General features: G+C 42.4%; 1 protein-coding gene and 1 pseudogene across 2 annotated transcripts; both read right to left on the bottom strand.

The window, feature by feature from the left end:
• Nucleotides 1-9,371: 9,371 nt before the first annotated feature.
• Nucleotides 9,372-17,845, bottom strand: LOC115139848 (probable peptidyl-tRNA hydrolase). 2 transcript variants are annotated; one of them, XM_029677674.2, is made up of 6 exons: nucleotides 17,771-17,845; nucleotides 17,288-17,416; nucleotides 12,804-13,023; nucleotides 10,480-10,579; nucleotides 10,331-10,376; nucleotides 9,372-10,123 (listed from the first exon to the last, which is right to left on the bottom strand). In XM_029677674.2, the coding sequence occupies exons 1-6, from the start codon at nucleotides 17,834-17,836 to the stop codon at nucleotides 9,854-9,856; spliced, it is 831 nt and encodes a 276-aa protein (XP_029533534.2). In that variant the 5' UTR covers nucleotides 17,837-17,845; the 3' UTR covers nucleotides 9,372-9,853. The 2 variants fall into 2 exon arrangements, with proteins under 2 accessions (XP_029533534.2, XP_029533536.2); XM_029677676.2 differs by having other exon boundaries at nucleotides 17,780-17,845.
• Nucleotides 17,846-19,841: 1,996 nt separating this feature from the next.
• Nucleotides 19,842-21,874, bottom strand: LOC115140663 (natterin-3-like; annotated as a pseudogene).
• Nucleotides 21,875-22,297: the final 423 nt, after the last annotated feature.

The following is a 22,297-nucleotide window of genomic DNA, read 5'->3' as shown; positions in this document are numbered from 1 at the left end:
TAAATAAATAAAAACATGTAATTTAAAAAATCCCATTGGCCTTATTTGAAACTATTGGGATGATACTGTTGTGACTCCGACCAATTACTAATTTAGCTATTCAATCATGATACAGTGACTGTTTTTTCTGTTGATAGACTTAATTTGGGAGTAAAAGTTAGTGTCGAAATATCCTGCTCACCTTGTTGATAGAAAAGGTCTCACAGATTTTTCCTGTGTGGGTGCATGTTGCAAGTGAGTGCAAGGGAGGAGAAGGAGGGTGGTGGAACGGCCACCATGGTGTCATGTCTTGGTCAGTGTAGAGTGGGTTTATATGTTATTTTAGCTTCTGTTCTGACCTCAACAAAAACCCTCGCACACAACAAAGGCGTGGTCTCTGTGGTTATAGTCTCCACGACAACAGGTGGACAAAGGGGGAGCGGTGGGGGGAATGTGGGGCGCAGGGTAAAAGGGGGTGACGGGGGGGGCAGGGGGCTGACCTTGGCCTCTATGTGGTCAGATGGGGTGTGAGGGCCTCAGGCCTGGTGGGTTTAGGGATGAGGAGGAGTGAAGAGGAATAATATCACGATGCCTCTCATTCTCTTCAAACCTGGAATGATTAATGACAACACAAACCCCTCACCCCCTCTTTCTCCACACAAACCAGCCTTCCCAAACCCCCCACCGCACCACACACCATCCCATCTGATCTCTATAGGCCTGCTGCTGCTCAAACACAACCCTGTCCTTTGACATGGTCTCTTTCCCAACACTGTTGATTGATGAATGACTCCATTCCCACCGACACATCATGGTAATGCTGCAAGGAACGTGCAACTGTGGACCTGCCATGTTTGTGGACTAATGCCACCCAAAGTAGAAACATCTGCATCACACTTTAGGGTTTAAATCCTCTCTGCTAAAGTGTTAAAGGTTTTATGCATGTTGACTAAAGTTCATTGTAGTATTTACAATGTCCTTTAGTAATAATATTGAAACAATTCTGAAGATTAGATGAGATATTGATGATGACACAGGCAATAAAAACTGATTGCTTCACTTTCTGTCCCTCAATATAAAATCTCTCCCTCTGGTTGGGCAAATGGTTTCGCTCAACAACAAAAAAAAAAGAGCATCATGGCTGTTATTGTCTCTAATCAATGATGTCATCCCTCTCCTATACAGTCAGAGCTGTACTATAAACAGAGTATGTCTGTAACTGTGACTCCATGGACAGGTGGAACAATGGTGGAGTGTGAAGAGAGAGAAAGCGACAGGGAGAGTAGAGAGTCACTGTTCTCAGAGACAACAAAGCAGGGTTCCTCTTTGGTACCAAAGGGTGGTGATGGAGGTGGTGAGGACAAAGGGGATGTAGGGGACACTGAGAGTGCTCTGGCTCTGTGAGTGGTCAGTCAGCCTCAGTGATGGCTCCAGACATCTCAGACATCTCTCACTCAGAACTCACACGCCTGCCTGCTGCCACGGACGGAAGACCAAGAAAGGGCTAGTGGCGCTTGCCTGCACAGCTGCACCGCACAATGACACATGTATATGGATGGACACAACCACACATGCATACAATAGGTGCATATTACAAACCACATGCAAGGCAAGCTTACTAAAGACTTCTTTATAATTTCTCTGTTTGAGAACAACAGCGTACCACCACAGAGAAAACTGGCTGGATCCGGCATAGGCGGCTAGTGATGACATATCCGGGGGGGGGGAGGGAGGGATGGTGAGGCGGAAGGGGGTGGTACATCATCATATGGATATCTGCAGTCCCTGTCTCCCTCAGCTCTGCCATCACTAGGTAGCTGTGGTGGTATGCAACTCAGACTACGTTAGGATGTAAGGGGATATATGAAAGCAACAGGCGGGGGGGAATGTACACACACATAGTGTTATTACCTGGTGGTCTCTCTCAAGATATGTTACTGTGTCACTATCTATGTGAAGTATAACTGAGGATCTAAGAACAGCCTGGAGGGGTTTCAGGTTATCCCTGGCGTGCTGTACCATACCCAGCACAGGAGTTAGTCTATGTGACCAGACAGTGGATAATGCTATTCGGCTGTAACGTCAGCTCAGCAGCCCTGTGATGCTCCTCCGCCTCTCCGCCATCCTCTGCTCTTACACAGTGGTGTTGTGTCACCCATCGCAAAGACACAGAAGCCTGGTCACGTGACTGGGGTGTCCAAGGGACATGAGGAAGGAAGGAAAGAAGCGACTGACCCTGATCACAATGAAGGCTGCTATAGTATCAGCTGTGTGTGTTGAATGTATATGGAACATGGTGATCCAGCAAAGGAGGTCATGGTTTAAAGCAGTAAAACTGTGATAAAGATAAATAACACATCCAACCTTATCTTTTATCATCTTATTTTCATTCACAATAATACACTTCCTGTCCATGTGTACGTCGTCCTCTAAATGTACTACCAGCATACGGAATACAAAGTCAAATTAGTGCTGTTTTCTGGCATATAAACCCTAGTTGGATATTGATAAAGGTGTTGAAAGACTTGTTTAATCAGAGCAGTTTGCAGCTGTTTCATGTTGAAGTGTATTTCTATCATTACAAGAACGTGTTCAACAGAGAGGGCTGGGCTCAGACATCCGAAACACACTGCTGTTGAACTGTAGATCAAATAAATCACATCAAAAGACATGCTAATAGTGTACAGTATATCAGATAATAATCCCAGTCATTACATGATCTCATAAAGACTAATTGACTATTATCAATCCATTTCTTATCAATACACACTGATCACTAAGAATGCCTGTGCAATATAATTAACTGGGCTCCCGAGTGCGCAGCGGTCTAAGGCACTGCATCTCAGTGCTTGAGATGTCACTACAGAAACCCTGGTTCGAATCCAGGCTGCATTAGGAGTCCCATAATGAGGCGCACAATTGGCCCAGCGTCGTCTGGAATTGGCCATGTAGGCCGTCATTGTAAATGAGAATTTCTTCTTAACTGACTTGCCTAGTTAAATACAGGTAAATAATCATAATAATAATGTCTCAAAATATGTACTTTAATGTTTCTATGTCACATCCTCTCTGTTGTATAAGATTCAGATTTGAGGCTGTTGGTGGAAGGTGTTTAGGCTTGCGTGTTGGGTGGGAGTGAGAGGACCACACACATGTCTGTCTCAAGCAATAATCCACTTTTTATTATTATTTCATGTATAAACTGAATAAAGAAATATCCTTGCTGAATCACACCCATTTACCTGAGACACATTTCCAATAGATCCTCATATTTGCGTTCCATGCTTACAAGAGAAACAAGAGACGAGTTTGATGAATGAATTACTGAGAGCAGTAGTTACCAAAACTGTGTTGATATTGTGATGTAAAAAACAAAATATATCACCAAGCGAGGATGGCAAAAGCGTGTCTGTTTATCCCACACTGGAGACTTGGGACGAATTCCATACTGGCATCTCTGATTAGAGCAACAATATGACATTTTCATGGTTTTAGTTCATAGTTAGTACTTGATTTCTGTTCATACTAATAATGCAGTTATTCATAACTTCCTATATGACCTTATCATGAGATGGTATAGAGATGAGTGGTTGAAAGGGAAATGTCCAAAGAAGAATGGCAAAGAAAAGGCAAGAATGTTTTTCAAAGCATTGACCAGTCTGCCCCATTACCAACACTTATATCAATGATGGGTTGATACAGTTGATGAGTTTAAATGGCATAAACACAGGAGTTTACACATATCCATAAAAACATACTGGAATAATTGAATTAAGAAATTATTTGAAAGGTCTATGTGACAAAAACATTTGCATGCTAAGTTAAAACCAATGACTGGTCAAAGCAAGAAATAATGAAATGATGTTTAAGTTTTAATTTTATTATTATTATTTTTTAAAGCATCATATTTCAATATCACACATGTGCAACTCAAGCTTACATGCAGTATGAAATCAACAACACATAAACAATGATATTTCCAAAAAGATCAACAAAAACAAACAAAAAATGAATAAACCTAGATTAATAATTGTATTATTAATGATGTAAAACTAGCTATACCTTGAAATATAAGTACAAACGAATTCCCTCTTAATTGGCTTGTAATGGTGTTTTAAAATTATAAAGAGGTTGCAAAGGTCACGGTTTGTTAAGCAAAATTCAAATGATACATTCCTTAAGAATTATGCAAATTGTAATCCTAAAACAGCACTAGGAGCCACAACAAAAGCTCACCAGTAGAGCAGCAATAAACCCATCCTTGCCTAGGGGCAATCGAAAGTAGGAAGAGGGAAATGGAAAACATTGAAAGCTTCTCTTCGGGGGATTGGACCTAACTCTTCTCAAAATAACTGTAGGCCTACTTAGTCCTAAATAAAGCATTGTTGATTTATAATGTTATAATGCAATGAATGTACACGTGTAGGCTATACTGCAGGCTATACAATGACTTTTAGTTGACATAATCGTCTAAAGCTTTTGACCAATAGTGACTCCGTTTTGGATAATTGGTGGTATTATGAATACATCGAATAATCAACACTTCAAGGCAGATTTCCACAAAGAAATATCACGACTATGGTTACAAGACTAAGGACTTGTATTTACGACACTGGTGTGAAAGGAACCCCCAGCAACAGATGTCCAGATACAATTCTCGGGTTGTGTTTTAAATTTCACAAGAATTGCGTTTGGACAATCAACTGCAAGGGCTCAAAGTGTGTCTCAAAACGAATTGCTCTCATCATTCAAAACAGTTCTCAATTAATCCATTTAAATTCACCATATAAATGATCTTTGAATCTGTAGAATATATAGACCTATAGAAAATATGGAGGCACTATCACTAATTGTCATTCCAATCATGTACCTGACCAAGGATCCTCGTCTTATTTGGTAAAATGAAATATCATCAATTGCAGGATACAGAAACACAATGTAATCTGGATATGTGCAAATTAAACTACCGTTTAAAAAGCAGTAGCCTATTGTTTTCTTATATAGCAAAACTTTTGTTTTCTCCTTTAAACATTTTATAAGTCAGCAGGTCTAGTAACAAACATGCACATTTCAAATTCCTAATATCTACGATTTTCGATACTCTGATCTTTGATAGCCTATACCAATGGCATGATTTACCAGAAGATGTTTAAGTCGACGAAGGCCTCAACGATTATACAATTTCCTCTTCGAGAACATCAAAACACTGTAAAAACTTCTTAAATTCAATACCATAATATGACAACATGAAAATGGTTTGCTCTAATCTCCAGCATAGGAATCAGAAGAAACGACTCGTCCAAACTGCATTACGACTGCGTTTCGACATATCTGCACCTGTAAGACGCATCTCCTTGCACATATAGTTTCCACACCATTATAGAGCAGAACACAAGCATTTTTAACTCGACTTCAAATTCTTCCAATCATACAAAAAAAACTCAATGTTTATATTCATGTTAAAACGGTATAAGGCGACAAAGCAGAACATTGCTGATGCGAGAAAGCCGATGGGAAATTGTTAAAACGCGAATGCACCTGCTCCTCCGCCGTCCCCAAGCAGCATTTCTTGTATACTCCAGCTTGTAGAAAAATTATAAGACGCGAAAAAAGGGTTATATGAGTCAACTCGTGGCGCTCCTTTAACTGGCTATTACTTAATATGACGACTGCACGGGAATGGCACTGCGTGCTCGCTATTCTGTTATCCAAAGGCTTTTCTTGAGCTTCACTAACAATAACGGTGTTACCGAGATGGACGGCGAGAGGGAGTGGGGATGGTCTTCGCTTGGTACTGAATTTGAATAACACCACGGGGTGATAAATGTCCATTGTGCTGAAGAAGTAATGCATCTGCACTAGCTCTGATAGCACACACAAGCCAGCAGCTGCGAATGAATGACCAGTAAACATTTTAAAGACACAACAGACCTATTTTGGCTCTCCAGGGCAATTACAATCAAAACACTGTTATCCTTGTAAACGTATTGTCAATACGAAATGAACTTTCCTCTCTGTTGTTTCACAAGAATAAACCAGGGGTATTCGTACAATGCAGCCAGGCACTAACAAATATCAACTTGTTTATTCATTAGTTTATAAAAAAATATTAATGAATGACCTATTGGCAGATGATTTGGCTGTTAATAACATGTTAATTGCATATTAATTAGTAGAGCCTATAAGACTTTGAGGTCAATTTGATTACCATAAATTGAATAAATGCTCGTGTAGTTTAGGTCTATGCCTCATCTATCTGATAAGGACATTGTAGTCGTTTTCAGGAAAATCTTCAAGACACATACTAAAGATTTCTTTAGAGCTGTATGACACAGGTGATTGACAGGTGAACCACAAAGCGCGCGAGGGTAATGTTGTGCTTATGGGTCTAAAATTGTGACCTCATTCTGAAACAAACTTACCAGTAAGTGTCCAGATCCCCAGAAGACCTGCAACTATTCTGACTAGCCTACTATTCTTCAAATTTTTGGACCCAAACATCTCTTTCAAAAGGCAATTAGATCGACTGGATCAAATGATTTGCTAGGTTCAATTGCTATATCGAATCACTTCCCTTATCGAATATGCATCGCATGGTGTGGAGGAAGGTAAACCTTGCCCAAAAAGGCATGCTACTTGCGCTTCCCACACTCCAGATGCTTTAGGCCCATCATAGCTCGGGTTAAAAGCCTACTTCTCCCTGATACATTATTAAACAGTGATCGCCTTCGGGGTTGGACTCTTCTCCCCTTTTCCTTTAAAGACATCTCAGTTGGTTTCATCCATCGCATCGCACTCCTACAGGGGAGTGAGTTAACATTTCCTTTGCTGGGAACATCTTCTCACTGTCGATGCTCATTTGCCTCTTAAAGGGCCTGCCCGCTGCTGCCTTTTCACGGCCATGTCAGAATAATTTATTGCGGGAGGCGCGAGATCACTGGAGATTATGGCTGAAGGGAGGGAAAAGACGCGTTATTAATGCTTACTTATCGGGAATGCAGGCAGGGACTTCACTGATTCACTAAACTAAACCCATTCAGTTCATTCGAGAGAAAAAACTATATTAGGCCTACATTATGAAAGTCATTGAATATATATCTGTATTGGGAAGAAATATTATATTTCTCAGATAAACCTGTACATTTTCTTCTGTAGTTTACTACATCATGGAAATAGCTTGAGAGTTTAACTAGTTTTTTTCTTCTTTTTTTCCAGAGATTGATACTCCTTTCATACATGTTTTGTTATTGTATGAAGTCAACTTCGACATTTCAAAAGTTTCAGTGCTAGCTGATGCTTCCTAGTTCGTCACCGCCAGTCACCACTAAATGAAAAAACACATAGGCCTCTTAATTTGATCACTGTTGTCCCAGAGAATTTTCCTGCGCAGCAGAAAATGCTAAATGTAATTGATTCAAGGTTTAAAAAGGCTTCTAAAAAGTGTGAATTCCCTCTTTAAAATATCAGACTTGATTTTCCCTAACGAAAAATGTATCAACCCTAAAAAAAATCTACATTAATTTTAATCCAAAGTAATTCACATTTCCTGTTGCTGCATAATTATTTTCCTGCTGTGATTAGCATGGTCAAATTAAGATAGCAGGTCTGTAAGGACACACTTTCCCAAGTGCAGTGTGGATTTGAGTAGGCCTAGCCAATTTTTCAAGGTCTGAATATATAATAACATCATTTATTGTAAAAAAAAAATGTAAATCTGAGAGGTATATTCTAGGCCCAAAGCTTTGCCTCTTTCATTGGAAATACATTCTCTTTAGTTTTCCTTACGTTGATATAAGTTCATCCCATTTTGTAGGCTTATAACAGATGCAACAATATAAACCAGGGCCATAGCCCATGTGTAAATCTTAGTGTAGGGCATCAAGTTATCATATATATTTTCTGAGACCGACTGTGTTCATTTTTGGATATAGGGAAAAAATCTTTGCAGTCTTTAAGTGAATGGGGAAATACATTTCACTCTCCAAGCCTCAATGTGAACCAGTAGAACTGGGGAATCCTCTTGTTTTCACTTCTCGTCATATTCACCTTTCTCTTGACTCAAAACAGCATGCCAATACTGCACGGTTCCTAGGTAAGGAGAGTATAATGGCCCCAATAAGCTAGGTGAAGGTGGCTGGCTGTGACATATGGCATCACTAAACCAGAGCCTCAATATAAGATCCTACACTAAACCATTAGGATTAGTTTGACGGTCTTATCCCAAAGAGAGGGAAGGAAGACAGTATCTTGCTTGATAATTACAAAGGACTACTTTGAGAAAGTTCACCTTTACAACCAGTGAAATCGATCCACATTCCTATACTGATAATGTCCATATTATCGTTCCCAGGTCATCTGTTGGGGATCATGGTGAATAACAAATCCACTTTAAACTCAAAGCTTAAAAAGCCTCAACCTCAAGAAATCTCTGAGGGTCTGCAATTTGAGTGACAATAATGCAGTTTGTTTGTGTGTATCCATCCCCCATCCCTGTCTTTTTGTGTATCCCTGGTCTTAGCACATCTGTGAGCTTAGGGGAAGACCCCCACTGGGCTTTGGGCTAGAGCAGCTCAGCCTATAACTGCTGAGGGGAAGCCATTCCTGAATAAATTAGCCCAGTGTCCAGCCTTATTAGTGACCTCTGACCTTTCAGAGAAAAGTTAGAGGCCACCACTGCACTCTCCCAGGCTGACCACTCAGAGGGGCTGGGAAAGTGCCCTGGTAGGTGAGATGGCTGGCTCAAGAGGGTCACATGAGAGAAAGCGAAAGGGGTAGAGAGGTGGGGGTCTGTCATGAGTGGCGAGATTCCCTTTGAGTCCCATTCCCCACATCCACAAGTGTGGCCCTGATGCTTTGTTGTGACTCTGAGCTAAGGCCAAACAGAAGGCTTCAAACAGCCCTATCCTACAATGTTTGGCCCCCATTGTTTTCTCCCCCGCCCTTTCTTTCGACCTGCATTGCAATCTATTTGGCCCATTCTATCAGTTTTTCTCTCTCATTCTGCCTCTTTCTGTACTTTTTATATGGTCCTTTCTCAGTTTTTGTGGGCTGGTATTCACTTTGGTGAGAATCCTACACTTATTGACTGTTTGCTACTGCTCATTAAGAACGCTCATTGATTAAGAGTTTAATTTTTATTTATTTTTTTACCTTTATTTAACTAGGCAAGTCAGTTAAGAACAAATTCTTATTTTCAATGACGGCCTAGGAACAGTGGGTTAACTGCCTGTTCAGGGGCAGAACGACAGATTTGTACCTTGTCAGCTCGGGGGTTTGAACTTACTAGTCCAACGCTCTAACCACTAGGCTACCCTGCCGCCCCGTGGTTATAGGCTGACAATTAAAGGATGGAATCAATATGTTGTATCAGTAAATACACCAAAGACAATGAGTTTAGAAGATGTGAGACATTGGGTGGCTGAAACATGAATGAACCATGTTCTTTTATCAGGAAAACCCTCCGTTTATTCACTATTAGTTCCAATTCTTCTCAATGCCATTGGTAAGATGGTTGTTTAATCATTTTAAAATCAAGTATTGGTCTCTCCTTCGACCTTGCACATAATTAGACCACCAAAAGCCATACACATGGTAGTTTAGGAAACTTAAAAATAAATGCATACTGCATACCAATCTAGATCTATGCGATGATTATCTTATACACATCTAAATTCTTTGTCCTTGAAACGAAGTGTGCTTACTTGGAATTCATTTCACATACATCCTAAACCAGAGCATAAACAAAGTCATAATAAATAAAAACATGTACACACTTTCATATTTCTGCAAGAGGCAGCTTTGTTTCAGCAGCAGCAAAGCTACTATCCCAGAGTAGTCATAGTTTCACTGGCTCTGTCAAAGTCTCTTGTTAGTCTCAGGTCTGGCCAGTGGTCGTGTCCTTTCGTGGAGCGCTTAAACGCTCCCTTTGTTTCCCAGTCTGTGATGCTAGTCTGCCTCCAGGTGGCGACACTGGGGACTGCACATTCTCCTTGTCAGTGAGCTGGGAGAGGAGAATGTCCACACTCTCTTCTAAAACTCCACTCAGAACCTCCTGTTCCTCCTGAGAGAAGCGGCCCAGAACATGCCTGTCCACTGATGTTTTACCTGATGGTCTGCCAATCCCAATACGCAGTCTGGGCATCACCTGGGGGCACAAGAATAGAATAGTAATTTATTGTCTGTCTTTTTGCTCTGCTCCCCCCCCCCCCCCAGACAACAGTTTCCTTTGACAGACATGACATTTCTCTGGATTCTCTAGCACTTTCCACAAATTTGTCAAAGGGAACAGTCACCTCTCAATTCCTCCCAATGTGGGAAGGGAGAGTATTTGTCTATGTGGAAAGTTACTTACATCAGTCTGCAGACACTCGACACAGGACCGCACACCATTGTGACCCCTGTCAATCAACAACATATAGAATGAGCACAAAGTTGGGAAGATCACATTGTTGTCAGATAGCGTCAATAGTCATGCTGATATCTGTCTGGGAATCAACTCACCTGGCGCTCCCTCCTTGTTTCATAGCAAGCTTTCCAAGAGGCTTATCCAACTCATCATGAACCAGCAGTATGTGCTCAGGCTTGATGCTGTATTTACCCGCTTGATTCAAGGTAATTAAAAACAAAATATCATTAACAATGATATCATTCATATGATCAAATATCATTAACAAACAGGAAAGCAAAAGCTAGCTTTTTCAAACAGAAATTTGCATCCTGTAGCACAAACTCCAAAAAGTTCTGGGACGCTAAAGTCCATGGAGAATAAGAGCACCTCCTCCCAGCTGCACACTGCACTGAGGCTAGTAAACACTGTGACCACCGATAGATCTGCAATAATTGAGAATTTCAATAAGCATTTTTCTACAGCTGGCCATGCTTTCCACCTGGCTACCCCTACCCCGGTCAACAGCCCTGCGCACCCCACAGCAACTTGCCCAAGCCTCCCCATTTCTCCTTCACCCAAATCCAGATAACTGATGTTCTGAAAGAGCTGCAAAATCTGGACCCCTACAAATCAGCCGAGCTAAACAACCTATTTCTAAACTTATCCACCGAAATTGTTGCAATCCCTATTACTAGCCTGTTCAACCTCTCTTTCGTATCGTCTGAGATCCTCAAAGATTGGAAAGCTGCAGGGGTCATCCCCCTCTTCAAAGGGGGAGACACTCTAGACCCAAACTGCTACAGACCTATATCTATCCTACCCTGTCTTTCTAAATTCTTTGAAAGCCAGTTAACAAAAGAGATCACCAACCATTTTGAATCCCACTGTCCCTTCTCTGCTATGCAATCTGGTTTCCGAGCTGGTCATGGGTGCACCTCAGCCACGCTCAAGGTCCTAAACGATATCATAACTGCCATCGATAAGAGACAATACTGTGCAACTGTCTTCATCGACCTGGCCAAGGCTTTCAACTCTGTCAATCACCACATTCTTATCGGCAGACTCAACAGACTTGGTTTCTCAAATGACTGTCTCACCTGGTTCACTAACTACTTCTCAAACAGAGTTCAGTGTGTCAAATCGGAAGGCCTGTTGTCCAGACCTCTGGCAGTCTCTATGGGGGTGCCACAGGGTACAATCTTTGGGCTGACTCTTTTCTCTGTATACATCAATGATGACGCTCTTGCTGCTGGTGATTCTCTGATCCACCTCAGACGACACCATTCTGTATACTTCTGGCAGTTCTTTGGACACTGTGTTAACTAACCTCTAGACGAGCTTCAATACCATACAACTATCCTTCCGTGGCCTCCAACTGCTCTTAAATGCAAGTAAAACTAAATGCATCCTCTTCAACTGATCGCTGCCCACACCTGACTTAGAATATGTGGACAACTACAAATACCTAGGTGTCTGGTTAGACTGTAAACTCTCCTTCCAGACTCACATTAAGCATCTCCAACCCAAAGTCAAATCTATAATCGGCTTCCTATTTTGCAACAAAGCATCCTTCACTCATGCTGCCAAACATACCCTCATAAAACTGACTATCCTACTGATCCTTGACTTCAGGGATGTAATTTACAAAATATCCTCTAACAATCTACTCAGCAAATTAGATACAGTCTATCACAGTGTCCCCCGTTCTGTCTCCAAAGCCCCATATACTACCCACCACTGCGTCCTGTATGCTCTAGTTGGCTGGCCCTCGCTTCATATTCGTCGCCAAACCCAATGGCTCCAGGTCATCTACAAATCTCTGCTAGGTAAAGCCCCGCCTTATCTCAGCTCACTGGTCACCTTAGCAGCACCCACCCATAGCACGCGCTCCAGCAGGTATATTTCACTGGTCACCCCCAAAGCCAACTGCAAAAATCACTAAAGCTAGAGACTCATAACTCCCTCACTAGCTTTAAGCACCAGCTGTCAGAGCAGCTCACAGATCACTGCACCTGTACATAGCCCATCTATAAATAGCCCATCCAACTACCTCATCCCCACACTGTTATTTGTATTTTTTATTTTGCTCCTTTGCACTCCAGTATCTCTACTTGCACACTCATCTTCTGCACATTTATCAATCCAGTGTTTAATTGCTATATTGTAATTATTTCGCCACTATGGCCTATTCATTGCCTTACCTCCCTTACCCTACTTCATTTGCACACACTGTATATAGACTTTTTCTATTGTATTTTTGACTGTATGTTTATTATTCCATGTGTAACTGTGTTGTTGTTTGTGTCGCACTGCTTTGCTTTATCTTGGCCAGGTCGCAGTTGTAAATGAGAACATGTTTACAACTAGCCTTTTGAACTAATTCCTCAGACAGTCAAAACTCAAAATGCATAAAATGTAAAAAGACAAGATTCCTCACCTGCTTTGGCCACGGATACACCATTTATGTTCATCAGTAGTCGTGGTCGGAGAAGCACGATTTGGGTGTCCTGGATGTCAGATACGATGACCTCACCGGACACATGCCTATCACCACGCCAGTTATCAGCTACCCCAAGCCGGGAAGCAAGTGCTTCCAGCACTGCCATGCCTACGCTGTGGCGTGAACTGTTCATTCCAGGGTTTCCCAGTCCCACAACCTGCACAACGACAATAAATACATATTTTCCATCTTTGCATATTATATTTCTCTAAACGCCATTGGTGAGCACAGCGGTTCTCCTACCACAAGAACATACTGATTTGTGTCATGCTAGCCACACATTTTTAACTAACAATAACACAAAGTCTTGTTTCAAATATATGATCAAAATCCGTTTTTGGCTCATAATTGTGCCAGGGAGCCTTGTTTTTGGAGCTCTTCATGTCTAACTTATAATTATGAAGAATAAAAATGTAGAAGCCCCAGGTAGCCTACATTGCTGCTACCCCACATAGCAAACTTTAAAGACATATAACCCGCCTGCGAGAATCCCTTGATGTGTCCTAATACAAGTGCATAAAAATCAGCAAAATGGACAGCGTGAACTAAATCAAAGGACTGATCGCAGGCGAAGCGAGCCCTTCATCACTGCTTATTGTGAAATAGACACGTAGGCCTTAGCGGACTGAACTCCACTCAATGGTGTAGGAAGTTTCTGATGACTCCACCAACGCAGTGGAGCGGAGACCAGGCTTTGTGGAATCTAGCTCTGATTACATCAATTCGCCCAAGGTCAGTACTTCAAAAACTGTAAATAATGAAACCCCCTGTCTTGTACTTGTTTGTCCTTTGTAGTTGCGTGCTTTTCTTTGTTTGCTGAAATCCATACCTTTTCAATAAACATGAATCAAATACAACCAACGACTGTTTCCCTGCTGAGATTCAATTGGCACATTCGAATTAGAGATGATTTTCCATCTTAGAGCAACAGCAATGAACAAAGAGTTGGTGGTTGCATTTGGTTAACGTTTATTGAAAAATTATGGATTTCAGCAAACAAAAAAAGGCACCCAACTACAGAGGACAAACATAGGTACAAGGTAGGCGTTTCATAATAAAAAATAATTGAAGTATTGACCTTAGGTGAATCGATGTAGTCGGAGCCAGATTCCACAAAGCCTGGTATCTGCTCCACTCCGTTGGTGGAGTCATCAGAAACTTTCTTCATCAAATCAAATTTTATTTGTCACATACACATGGTTAGGAGATGTTAATGCAAGTGTAGCAAAATGCTTGTGCTTCTAGTTCCGACCATGCAGTAATATCTAAAAATTTCACAACAACTACCTTATACACACAAGTGTAGAGGAATGAATAAGAATATGTACATACAAATATATGAATGAGCGATGGCTGAACGGCATAGGCAAGATGCAGTAGACGGTATAGAGTACAGTATATACATATGAGATGAGTAATGTAGGGTATGTAAACATTATATAAAGTGGCTAGTGATACATTTATTACATCAAATGTTTCATTATTAAAGTGGCTAGAGATGAGTGAGTATGTTGGCAGCAGCCACTCAATGTTAGTGATGGCTGTTTAACAGTCTGATGGCCTTGAGATAGAAGCTGTTTTTCAGTCTCTCGGCCCCAGCTTTGATGCACCTGTACTGACCTCGCCTTCTGGATGATAGCGGGGTGAACAGGCAGTGGCTTGGGTGGTTGTTGTCCTTGATGATCTTTTTGGCCTTCCTGTGACATCGGGTGGTGTAGGTGTCCTGGCGGGCAGGTAGTTTGCCCCGGTGATCCATTGTGCAGACCTCACTACCCTCTGGAGAGCCTTACGGTTGTAGGCGGAGCAGTTGCCGTACCAGGCGGTGATACACCCCGACAGGATGCTCTCGATTGTGCATCTGCAAAAGTTTGTGAGTGTTTTCAGTGACAAGCTGAATTTCTTCAGCCTCCTGAGGTTGAAGAGGCACAGCTGCGCCTTCTTCACCACGCTGTCTGAGTGGGTGGACCATTTCAGTTTGTCCGTGATGTGTAAGCCGAGGAACTTAAACTTTCCACCTTCTCCACTACTGTCCCGTCGATGTAGATAGGGGTGCTCCCTCTGCTGTTTCCTGAAGTCCATGATCATCTCCTTTGTTTTGTTGATGTTGAGTGTGAGGTTATTTTCCTGACACCACACTCCGAGGGCCCTCACCTCCTCCCTGTAGGCCGTCTCGTTGTTGTTGGTAATCAAGCCTACCACTGTAGTGTTGACTGCAAACTTGATGATTGAGCTGGAGGCGTGCATGGCCACGCAGTCATGGTGAACAGGGAGTACAGGAGAGGGCTGAGAACGAACCCTTGTGGGGCCCCAGTGTTGAGGATCAGCGGGGTGGAGATGTTGTTATCTACCCTCACCACCTGAGGGCGGCCCGTCAGGAAGTCCAGGACCCAGTTGCACAGGGCGGGGTCGAGACCCAGGGTCTCGAGCTTAATGACGAGTTTGGAGGGTACTATGGTGTTAAATGCTGAGCTGTAATCGATGAACAGCATTCTTACATAGGTATTCCTCTTGTCCAGATGGGTTAGGGCAGTTGGCAGCGTGATTGCGTCGTCTGTGGACCTATTGGGGCGGTAAGCAAATTGGAGTGGGTCTAGGGTTTCAGGTTGGGTGGAGGTGAGGTGGTCTCACAAAGCACTTCATGATGGCGGAAGTGAGTGCTACAGGGCGATAGTAATTTACCTCAGTTACCTTCACTTTCTTGGGAACAGGAACAATGGTGGCCCTCTTGAAGCATGTGGGAACAGCAGACTGGAATATGTCCGTAAACACACCAGCAAGCTGGTCTGCGCATGCTCTGAGGACGCGGATGGGGATGCAGTCTGGGACGGCAGCCTTGCGAGGGTTAACACGTTTAAATGTTTTACTCACGTTGGCTGCAGTGAAGGAGAGCCCACAGTTTTTGGTAGCGAGCCGTGTCAGTGGCACTGTATTGTCCTCAAAGCGAGCAAAGAAGTTATTTAGTTTGTCGGGGAGCAAGACATCGTGGTCCGGGACGGGGCAGGTTTTCCTTTTGTAGTCCGTGATTGACTGTAGACCCTGCCACATACCTCTCGTGTCTGAGCCGTTGAATTGTGACTCTACTTTGTCTCTAGACTGACACTTAGCTTGTTTGATTGCCTTGCAGAGGGAATAGCTACACTGTTTGTATTCGGTCATGTTTCCAGTCACCTTGCCCTGATTAAAAGCAGTGGAGTGGAGTTTAGTCCGCTACATAAGCCTATGACTCATTCTAAATTCGTGACAGGTCACATAAAAGTCTACTTTTTCTCAAAGCACAACGGCCACAAAAAAAGGTTGTAGAGTTGTGGCTGCAGAAAGGCCTGTTGAAAGACTCTGCCATGCTTTTGCCATTGTTCCCATTCTCCTTCCCATAATTAGAACTGTGAACTTATAGAAAATAAATAGAAGATTTATTTTCTGTATTGCAATAGCCTGCTTTCAAACTGATCGGTATACCGCTACACGCCTAGTCGTTATCAATAACTAACATAACTTGTATGCCTAAAACAATGTATTATCCATCTAATAATAAAAACAGAAATTTGTCAAGTTAGTTAAAAGCCATCATTTATTTTAAATACTTTTTGCCTAGTGAGCTTTGCAGCCCAAAAGACACTCATACCTAGGAAGGTGACGGCTACAGGCTTTAGCCTAGGCTAGGCTAACTCACTTGTTTTGAGCCGATTTCACCGTGGGATTTGAACAGGACACCTGGCTCATGAGGAGATTTGGCAGGAGGAGACGTTAGGTCCCTTAGCCTACTACTGTAGCCGTCACCTTCCTAGGTATGAGTGTCTTTTGGGCTGCAAAGCTCACTAGGCAAAAAGTATTTAAAATAAATGATGGCTTTTAACTAACTTGACAAATTTCTGATTAAGAACGTGGGGTGATGAGTATGATACTGTTTTCACATGCAAAACTCATTACTTTTGATTAAAAAATGCTTTATCTGCCTTCCCAATGAAAACTCATGTGTAATTCTAACATCTATTTTATGAAAAAGAGATGTATGTTTCTGGACGATGCACCATGCTACATTGTTGACAACATGACTTCAAAAGGGCGCTCCTCCCTCACCAATTTTGTCCGTTCACGTCACAGGTCATAGGCCGGTGCACCGTAGCTCAGGTTAATACTGACAATCATTGACAATAACACACAGGAGCAAAAAAAAAAAAATGTATTTCACTTTTATAACGTAAAAACATAGATAAAGTTTGTAAAATGTACGTCAAACATTTAAAGTGTTTGCATTTTAGCAAACCTTAACCTAATTGTCCGAAACTGCTATATTAATTCTCCTAACCTGCTTGAAAAGTCAACACTGACCAACTGTATCCAATCTAGTCAAAACAGTGTATGCAGTGTACTGACTACAACATATTTGGGTTGCAATAGTTTTTCTTTAATAATTCACTTACCAGTCTCCGGCGAGAATTTGTGTGGACTCCAGCTTCACTGCCCATCATATGTCCAACGGGTCCAGTCAGCATTGCTCGATTTATCAGTTTTAATAAAAGTCGTCTCATTGTGACAAAGTTCAGCAGAGTCTTGAAAAACGGTGACACACAAAGCCAAAGTTTAGACCTACCAACAACAGTGACGTTTCCCAGGCTTTAATGTCTATTGACGTTTCTCATAAGCACAGAAAAGGCAACGTTACAAACACTTTTACGTTCATAACTTCATGTTCTCTTGGAGCCTAGCGTCAAAAGCCTACTGTCTGTGACCACCATCAATAGCTTAGATCCAATAACGTACTCCTGACGTTTCAGTTCAGTAATAAACTAATATATTTGAAATGTCTATAGTTTAAAAATCTCGGCCCTCGCTATAAAATTGAGAACACAAAAGAAGAAACATTGGAAAAGGATATCTATATAGTTATTTTGGTAAAAACAAACCTGCCGTACCATGCAACTTTGACATGAATCAAAGAGACTGGTGGACAGAAAACTGAGAGGGTTCATTGTGACCAACTTCTGATCTTTTCAACCATACCGCCACCTAGCTTGGAGGTTTATAAATTCACTTACGGTGTCTTCAGAAACTATTCACACCCCTTGACTTTTGCCACAGTTTGTGGTGTTACAGCCTGAATTTAAAATGGATTAAATGTAGATTTTTTTTAACGTTCTCCACACAACACCCCATTAGTCAAAGTGGAAAATGTGTTTAGAAATGTTTACAAATTAATAAAAATGAAAAGCTGAAATGCCTTGTGTCAATAAGTATTCAAGTCTAGATGAGTTCAGGAGTAAACATGTGCTTAACAAGTCACGTAATAACTTGCAAGGACTCACTCTGTAAGCAATAATAGTGTTTAACAGGATTTGTAAATGACTACCCCATCTCTGTACCCTACACATACAATTATCTGTAAGGTCCCTCAGTCGAGCAGAGAACTTATAGCAAAGTTTCAACCACAAAGACAAATGGTTCGCAAAGAAGGGCACCTATTGGTAGATTAGCATGCTGCAGTTATTAATTACATTTTGGATGGTGTATCAACACTAACTCAGTTGCAGGAGGAGAAGGAAGCCGTTCAGGCATATCACCATGAGGCCAATGGTGATTTAAAAAAAGTTAGAGTTTAATGGCTCTGATAGGATAGGAAATAACTGAGAATGGATCAACAGCACTGTAGTTACTCCACAATGCTAATCTAAATAACAGAGTGAAAAGAAGGAAGCCTGTACACAATAACAAATATTCCAAAACATGCATCCTGTTTGCAATAAGGCACTGAAGTAATACTGCAAGAAAAGTGGCAAAGAATGGATATTTTTGTCTTGAATACAAAGCATTATGTTTGGGCCAAATACAACACAAACATCACTGAGCACCACTCCTCATATTTTCAAGCATGGCGGTGGCTGCATCATGTTCTGGGTATGCTTGTCATCGGCAAGGACTAGGCAGTTTTTTAGGATAAAAATAAGCGGAATAGTCTGCTTTCCAACAGACACTGGGAGACAAATCCACATTTCAGCAGGACAATTACCTAAAACACAAGGCCAAATATACTCTGGAGTTGCTTACCAAGATAACATTGAATGTTCCTAACTGGCATAGCTACAGTTTGACTTAAATTGACTTGAAAATCTATAGCAAGACTTGAAAATGGCTGTCTAGCAATGATCAACAACCAATTTGACACATTTTTTAAAGAATAAATATTGTATAATCCAGGTGTGCAAAGCTCTTAGAGACTTACCCAGAAAGACTCACAGCTGTAATCGCTGCCAAAGGTGATTCTAACATGTATCAATTCAGGGGGTTGAATATTATTCTATTGAAGATATATTCGTGTTTTTTTGCCTCTATTAATGATTTTTTTCATTTTCTTCCACTTTGACATTACGGAGTATTTTGTGTATATCGTTGACAAAAAAAAATCTATTTAAATCCATTTTAATCCCACTTTGTAACACAACAAGATGTGGAAAAAGTCAAGGGGTGTGAATATTGCAAATGCACTGAAAACACACCTTAACACTCGTAGCAAATGCACAGTGTAATATACATAGGCTACTGGTTTGGAAAAGGGATTTTGGACCTTTCGGCATTGTGAAACTTTACGTGTTGAAATTATATTTCATTTCAATAGGCCATTGAAACTAATGATGATGATGATACAGCATTAGGTGCATGTACCTCAATCAGCCTGACTAACCGGTGTCTGTATGTAGCCTCGCTAATTTGATAGCCTCGCTACTGTATATAGCCTGTCTTTTTACTGTTGTTTTATTTCTTTACCTACCTATTGTTCACCTAATACCTTTTTTTCACTATTGGTTAGAGCCTGTAAGTAAGCATTTCAACGTAAACCTGTTGTATTCAGCGCACGTGACAAATAAACTTTGATTTGATTTGAGCTGGTGTAGCCTACAGGAGTAAATGAGTTCAATGAAGAAAAGAGAAAAACAAAATTTTGCACCAAGATTATATTTATTGTCTAGAAAAATACTGCAAACATTTATTTTCTTGACACAATAACACACTATTAACTATCTGTTTAATCTGAATATGGAGACACAGTATATCAGTTTATTCCTGTTTGATGAAAAATTATTGCGACACAAGGGTTCTAATTTCTTCACTTTGTGTGATACCACGGGCACATTAGAGTTCAAAATTCACACATCTAGAATCTGTCTCAGTAGTCTGTCACATCAGGGTAGCAGGGGATGGCATCAGGGACAGGCTGGCATCTCTCTACGGCAGCATTAATCTCCCCACCCTCACACCATCATAAGTCCCTGTGATGGTGGTCCAGTGGCTGTCTCCATTATGGTAGGTCTGGCTCAGTCTACCCGTGAAGGGGATGTCGGCTGTCATCTTCCTGTCCTCCATCTGCACGGTACAGGAGTGGTTGGGAGGGACCAACAGCTCCACAGAGATGGAGTGGCTGATGGACTCCACCATGGTGGTACTCTCTGAAAAGCTCACGGTCTGCTGCTTGGTGAAGTCCATGGTGCCTGAACTGAGGATGGGCACCTTGGCTGTCATGGTGCTGGAACTGTTGTGGCTTTCCCAGACGATGTCCCAGGTCTTCTGAACAGTGCTGGTCTTCTCCAGCAAGACCGTCTTCTCTACACTGCTGCACTCCAGGTTGGTGACCCTGACGAACTGCAAGGCCTCAAGAGGGTGGTTGAACAGCTCGATCTGGTCGTTGGCCTACTCCAGGTGAGAGATGTGCTGGCTGTAGGCATCTGTATTGATGGCCAGGACCTGGTAGCTCTTGTACCAGTAGTCATCACCCTCCAAGGGCAGGAAGAAGGCTTTATGTTGGGTCACAACCTTTCCCAGACTGTATTTGTTCTTGCCGACATATATCTCAATGTCTGGGCAGGTCTTGACAGTATGATGAGGGACAGCACCGTATTCCTCCTCGATCCACTCCACAAACTCAAAGTTGTCCATGTTGACCAGGACTTCGAACTTGGAGGATGAATACTTCAAGTTTGAAAACCACCATAGTCCCTGTGCCCAAGAACAATAAGGTAACCTGCCTAAATGACTACAGACCCGTAGCACTCACATCTGTAGCCATGAAGTGCTTTGAAAGGCTGGTCATGGCTCACATCAACATCATTATCCCAGAAACCCCTAGACCCACTCCAATTTGCATACCACACCAACAGAGCCACAGATGATGCAATTTCTATTGCACTCCACACTGCCCTTTCACACCTAGACAAAAGGAACACCTATGTGAGAATGCTATTCATTGACTACAACTCAGCATTCAACACCATAGTGCTCTCAATGTTCATCACTAAGCTAAAGGCCCTGGGACTAAAAACCTCCCTCTGCAACTGGATCCTGGACTTCCTGATGGGTCGCCCCCGTCATGGTAAGGGTAGATAACAATACATCCGCCACGCTGATCCTCAACACAGGAGCCCCTCAGGGGTGTGTGCTCAGTCTCCTCTGTTACTCCCTGTTCACTCATGACTGCACGGCCAGGCACGACTCCAACACCATCATTAAGTTTGCTGATGACACAGAAACCTGGCCATGTGGTGCCAGGACAACAACCTCTCCCTCAATGTGATCAAGACAAAGGAGAAGATTGTGGACTACAGGAAAAGGAGGACCGAGTGTAACAGTATAACTTTAGACCGTCCCCTCGCCCATACCCAGGCTCGAACCAGGGACCCTCTGCACACAGACAACAGTCACCCACGAAGCATCGTTACCCATCGCTCCACAAAATCCACAGCCCTTGCAGTGCAAGGGGAACCACTACTTCAAGGTCTCAGAGCAAGTGACGTCACCGATTGAAATGCTATTAGCGTGCACCACCGCTAACTAGCTAGCCATTTCGCATCCATTACACTCACCCCCCTTTTGACCTCCACCTTTTCCGCAGCAACCAGTGATCCGGGTCAACAGCATCAATGTAACAGCATAACTTTACGTCCGTCCCCTCGCCCCGACTTGGCCGGAACCAGGGACACTCTGCACACGCCAACAGTCACCCTCGAAGCATCGTTACCCATTGCTCCACAAAAGCCTTGGCCCTTGCAGAGCAAGGAGATCCACTACTTCAAGGTCTCAAAGCGAGTGACATCACCAATTGAAACGCTATTAGCGCGCACCACCGCTAACTAGCTAGCCATTTCACATCGGTTACACTGACCCCCCTTTTGACCTCCTCCTTTTCCGCAGCAACCAGTGATCCGGGTCAACAGCATCAATGTAACAGTATAACTTTAGTCCGTCCCTCTCCTCGCCCCAACCTGGGCTCAAACCAGGGACCCTCTGCACACATCAACAGTCACCCTCGAAGCATCGTTACCCATCGCTCCACAAAAGCCACGGCCCTTGCAGAGCAAGGAGAACCAATACTTCAAGGTCTCAAAGCGAGTGACGTCACCGATTGAAACGCTATTAGCGCGCACCACTGCTAACTAGCTAGCCAT

This window comes from Oncorhynchus nerka, linkage group LG13 (assembly GCF_034236695.1).
Source record: "Oncorhynchus nerka isolate Pitt River linkage group LG13, Oner_Uvic_2.0, whole genome shotgun sequence".
In the NCBI taxonomy this organism is placed as follows: domain Eukaryota; kingdom Metazoa; phylum Chordata; class Actinopteri; order Salmoniformes; family Salmonidae; genus Oncorhynchus; species Oncorhynchus nerka.
This window is presented reverse-complemented; position numbering and strand designations above follow the sequence as displayed.

What these genes read in the sequence shown, in the direction of transcription:
- LOC115139848 (XM_029677674.2), bottom strand. Translation starts at nt 17,836, where the DNA reads ATGAACCCTCTCAGTTTTCTGTCCACCAGTCTCTTTGATTCATGTCAA. An exon ending in AAAGTTGCATGGTACGGCAG is followed by an intron (nt 17,417 to 17,770) that starts GTTTGTTTTTAC and finishes CCGTTTTTCAAG; the next exon opens with ACTCTGCTGAACTTTGTCAC. An exon ending in CAAATTCTCGCCGGAGACTG is followed by an intron (nt 13,024 to 17,287) that starts GTAAGTGAATTA and finishes GTCGTTGTGCAG; the next exon opens with GTTGTGGGACTGGGAAACCC.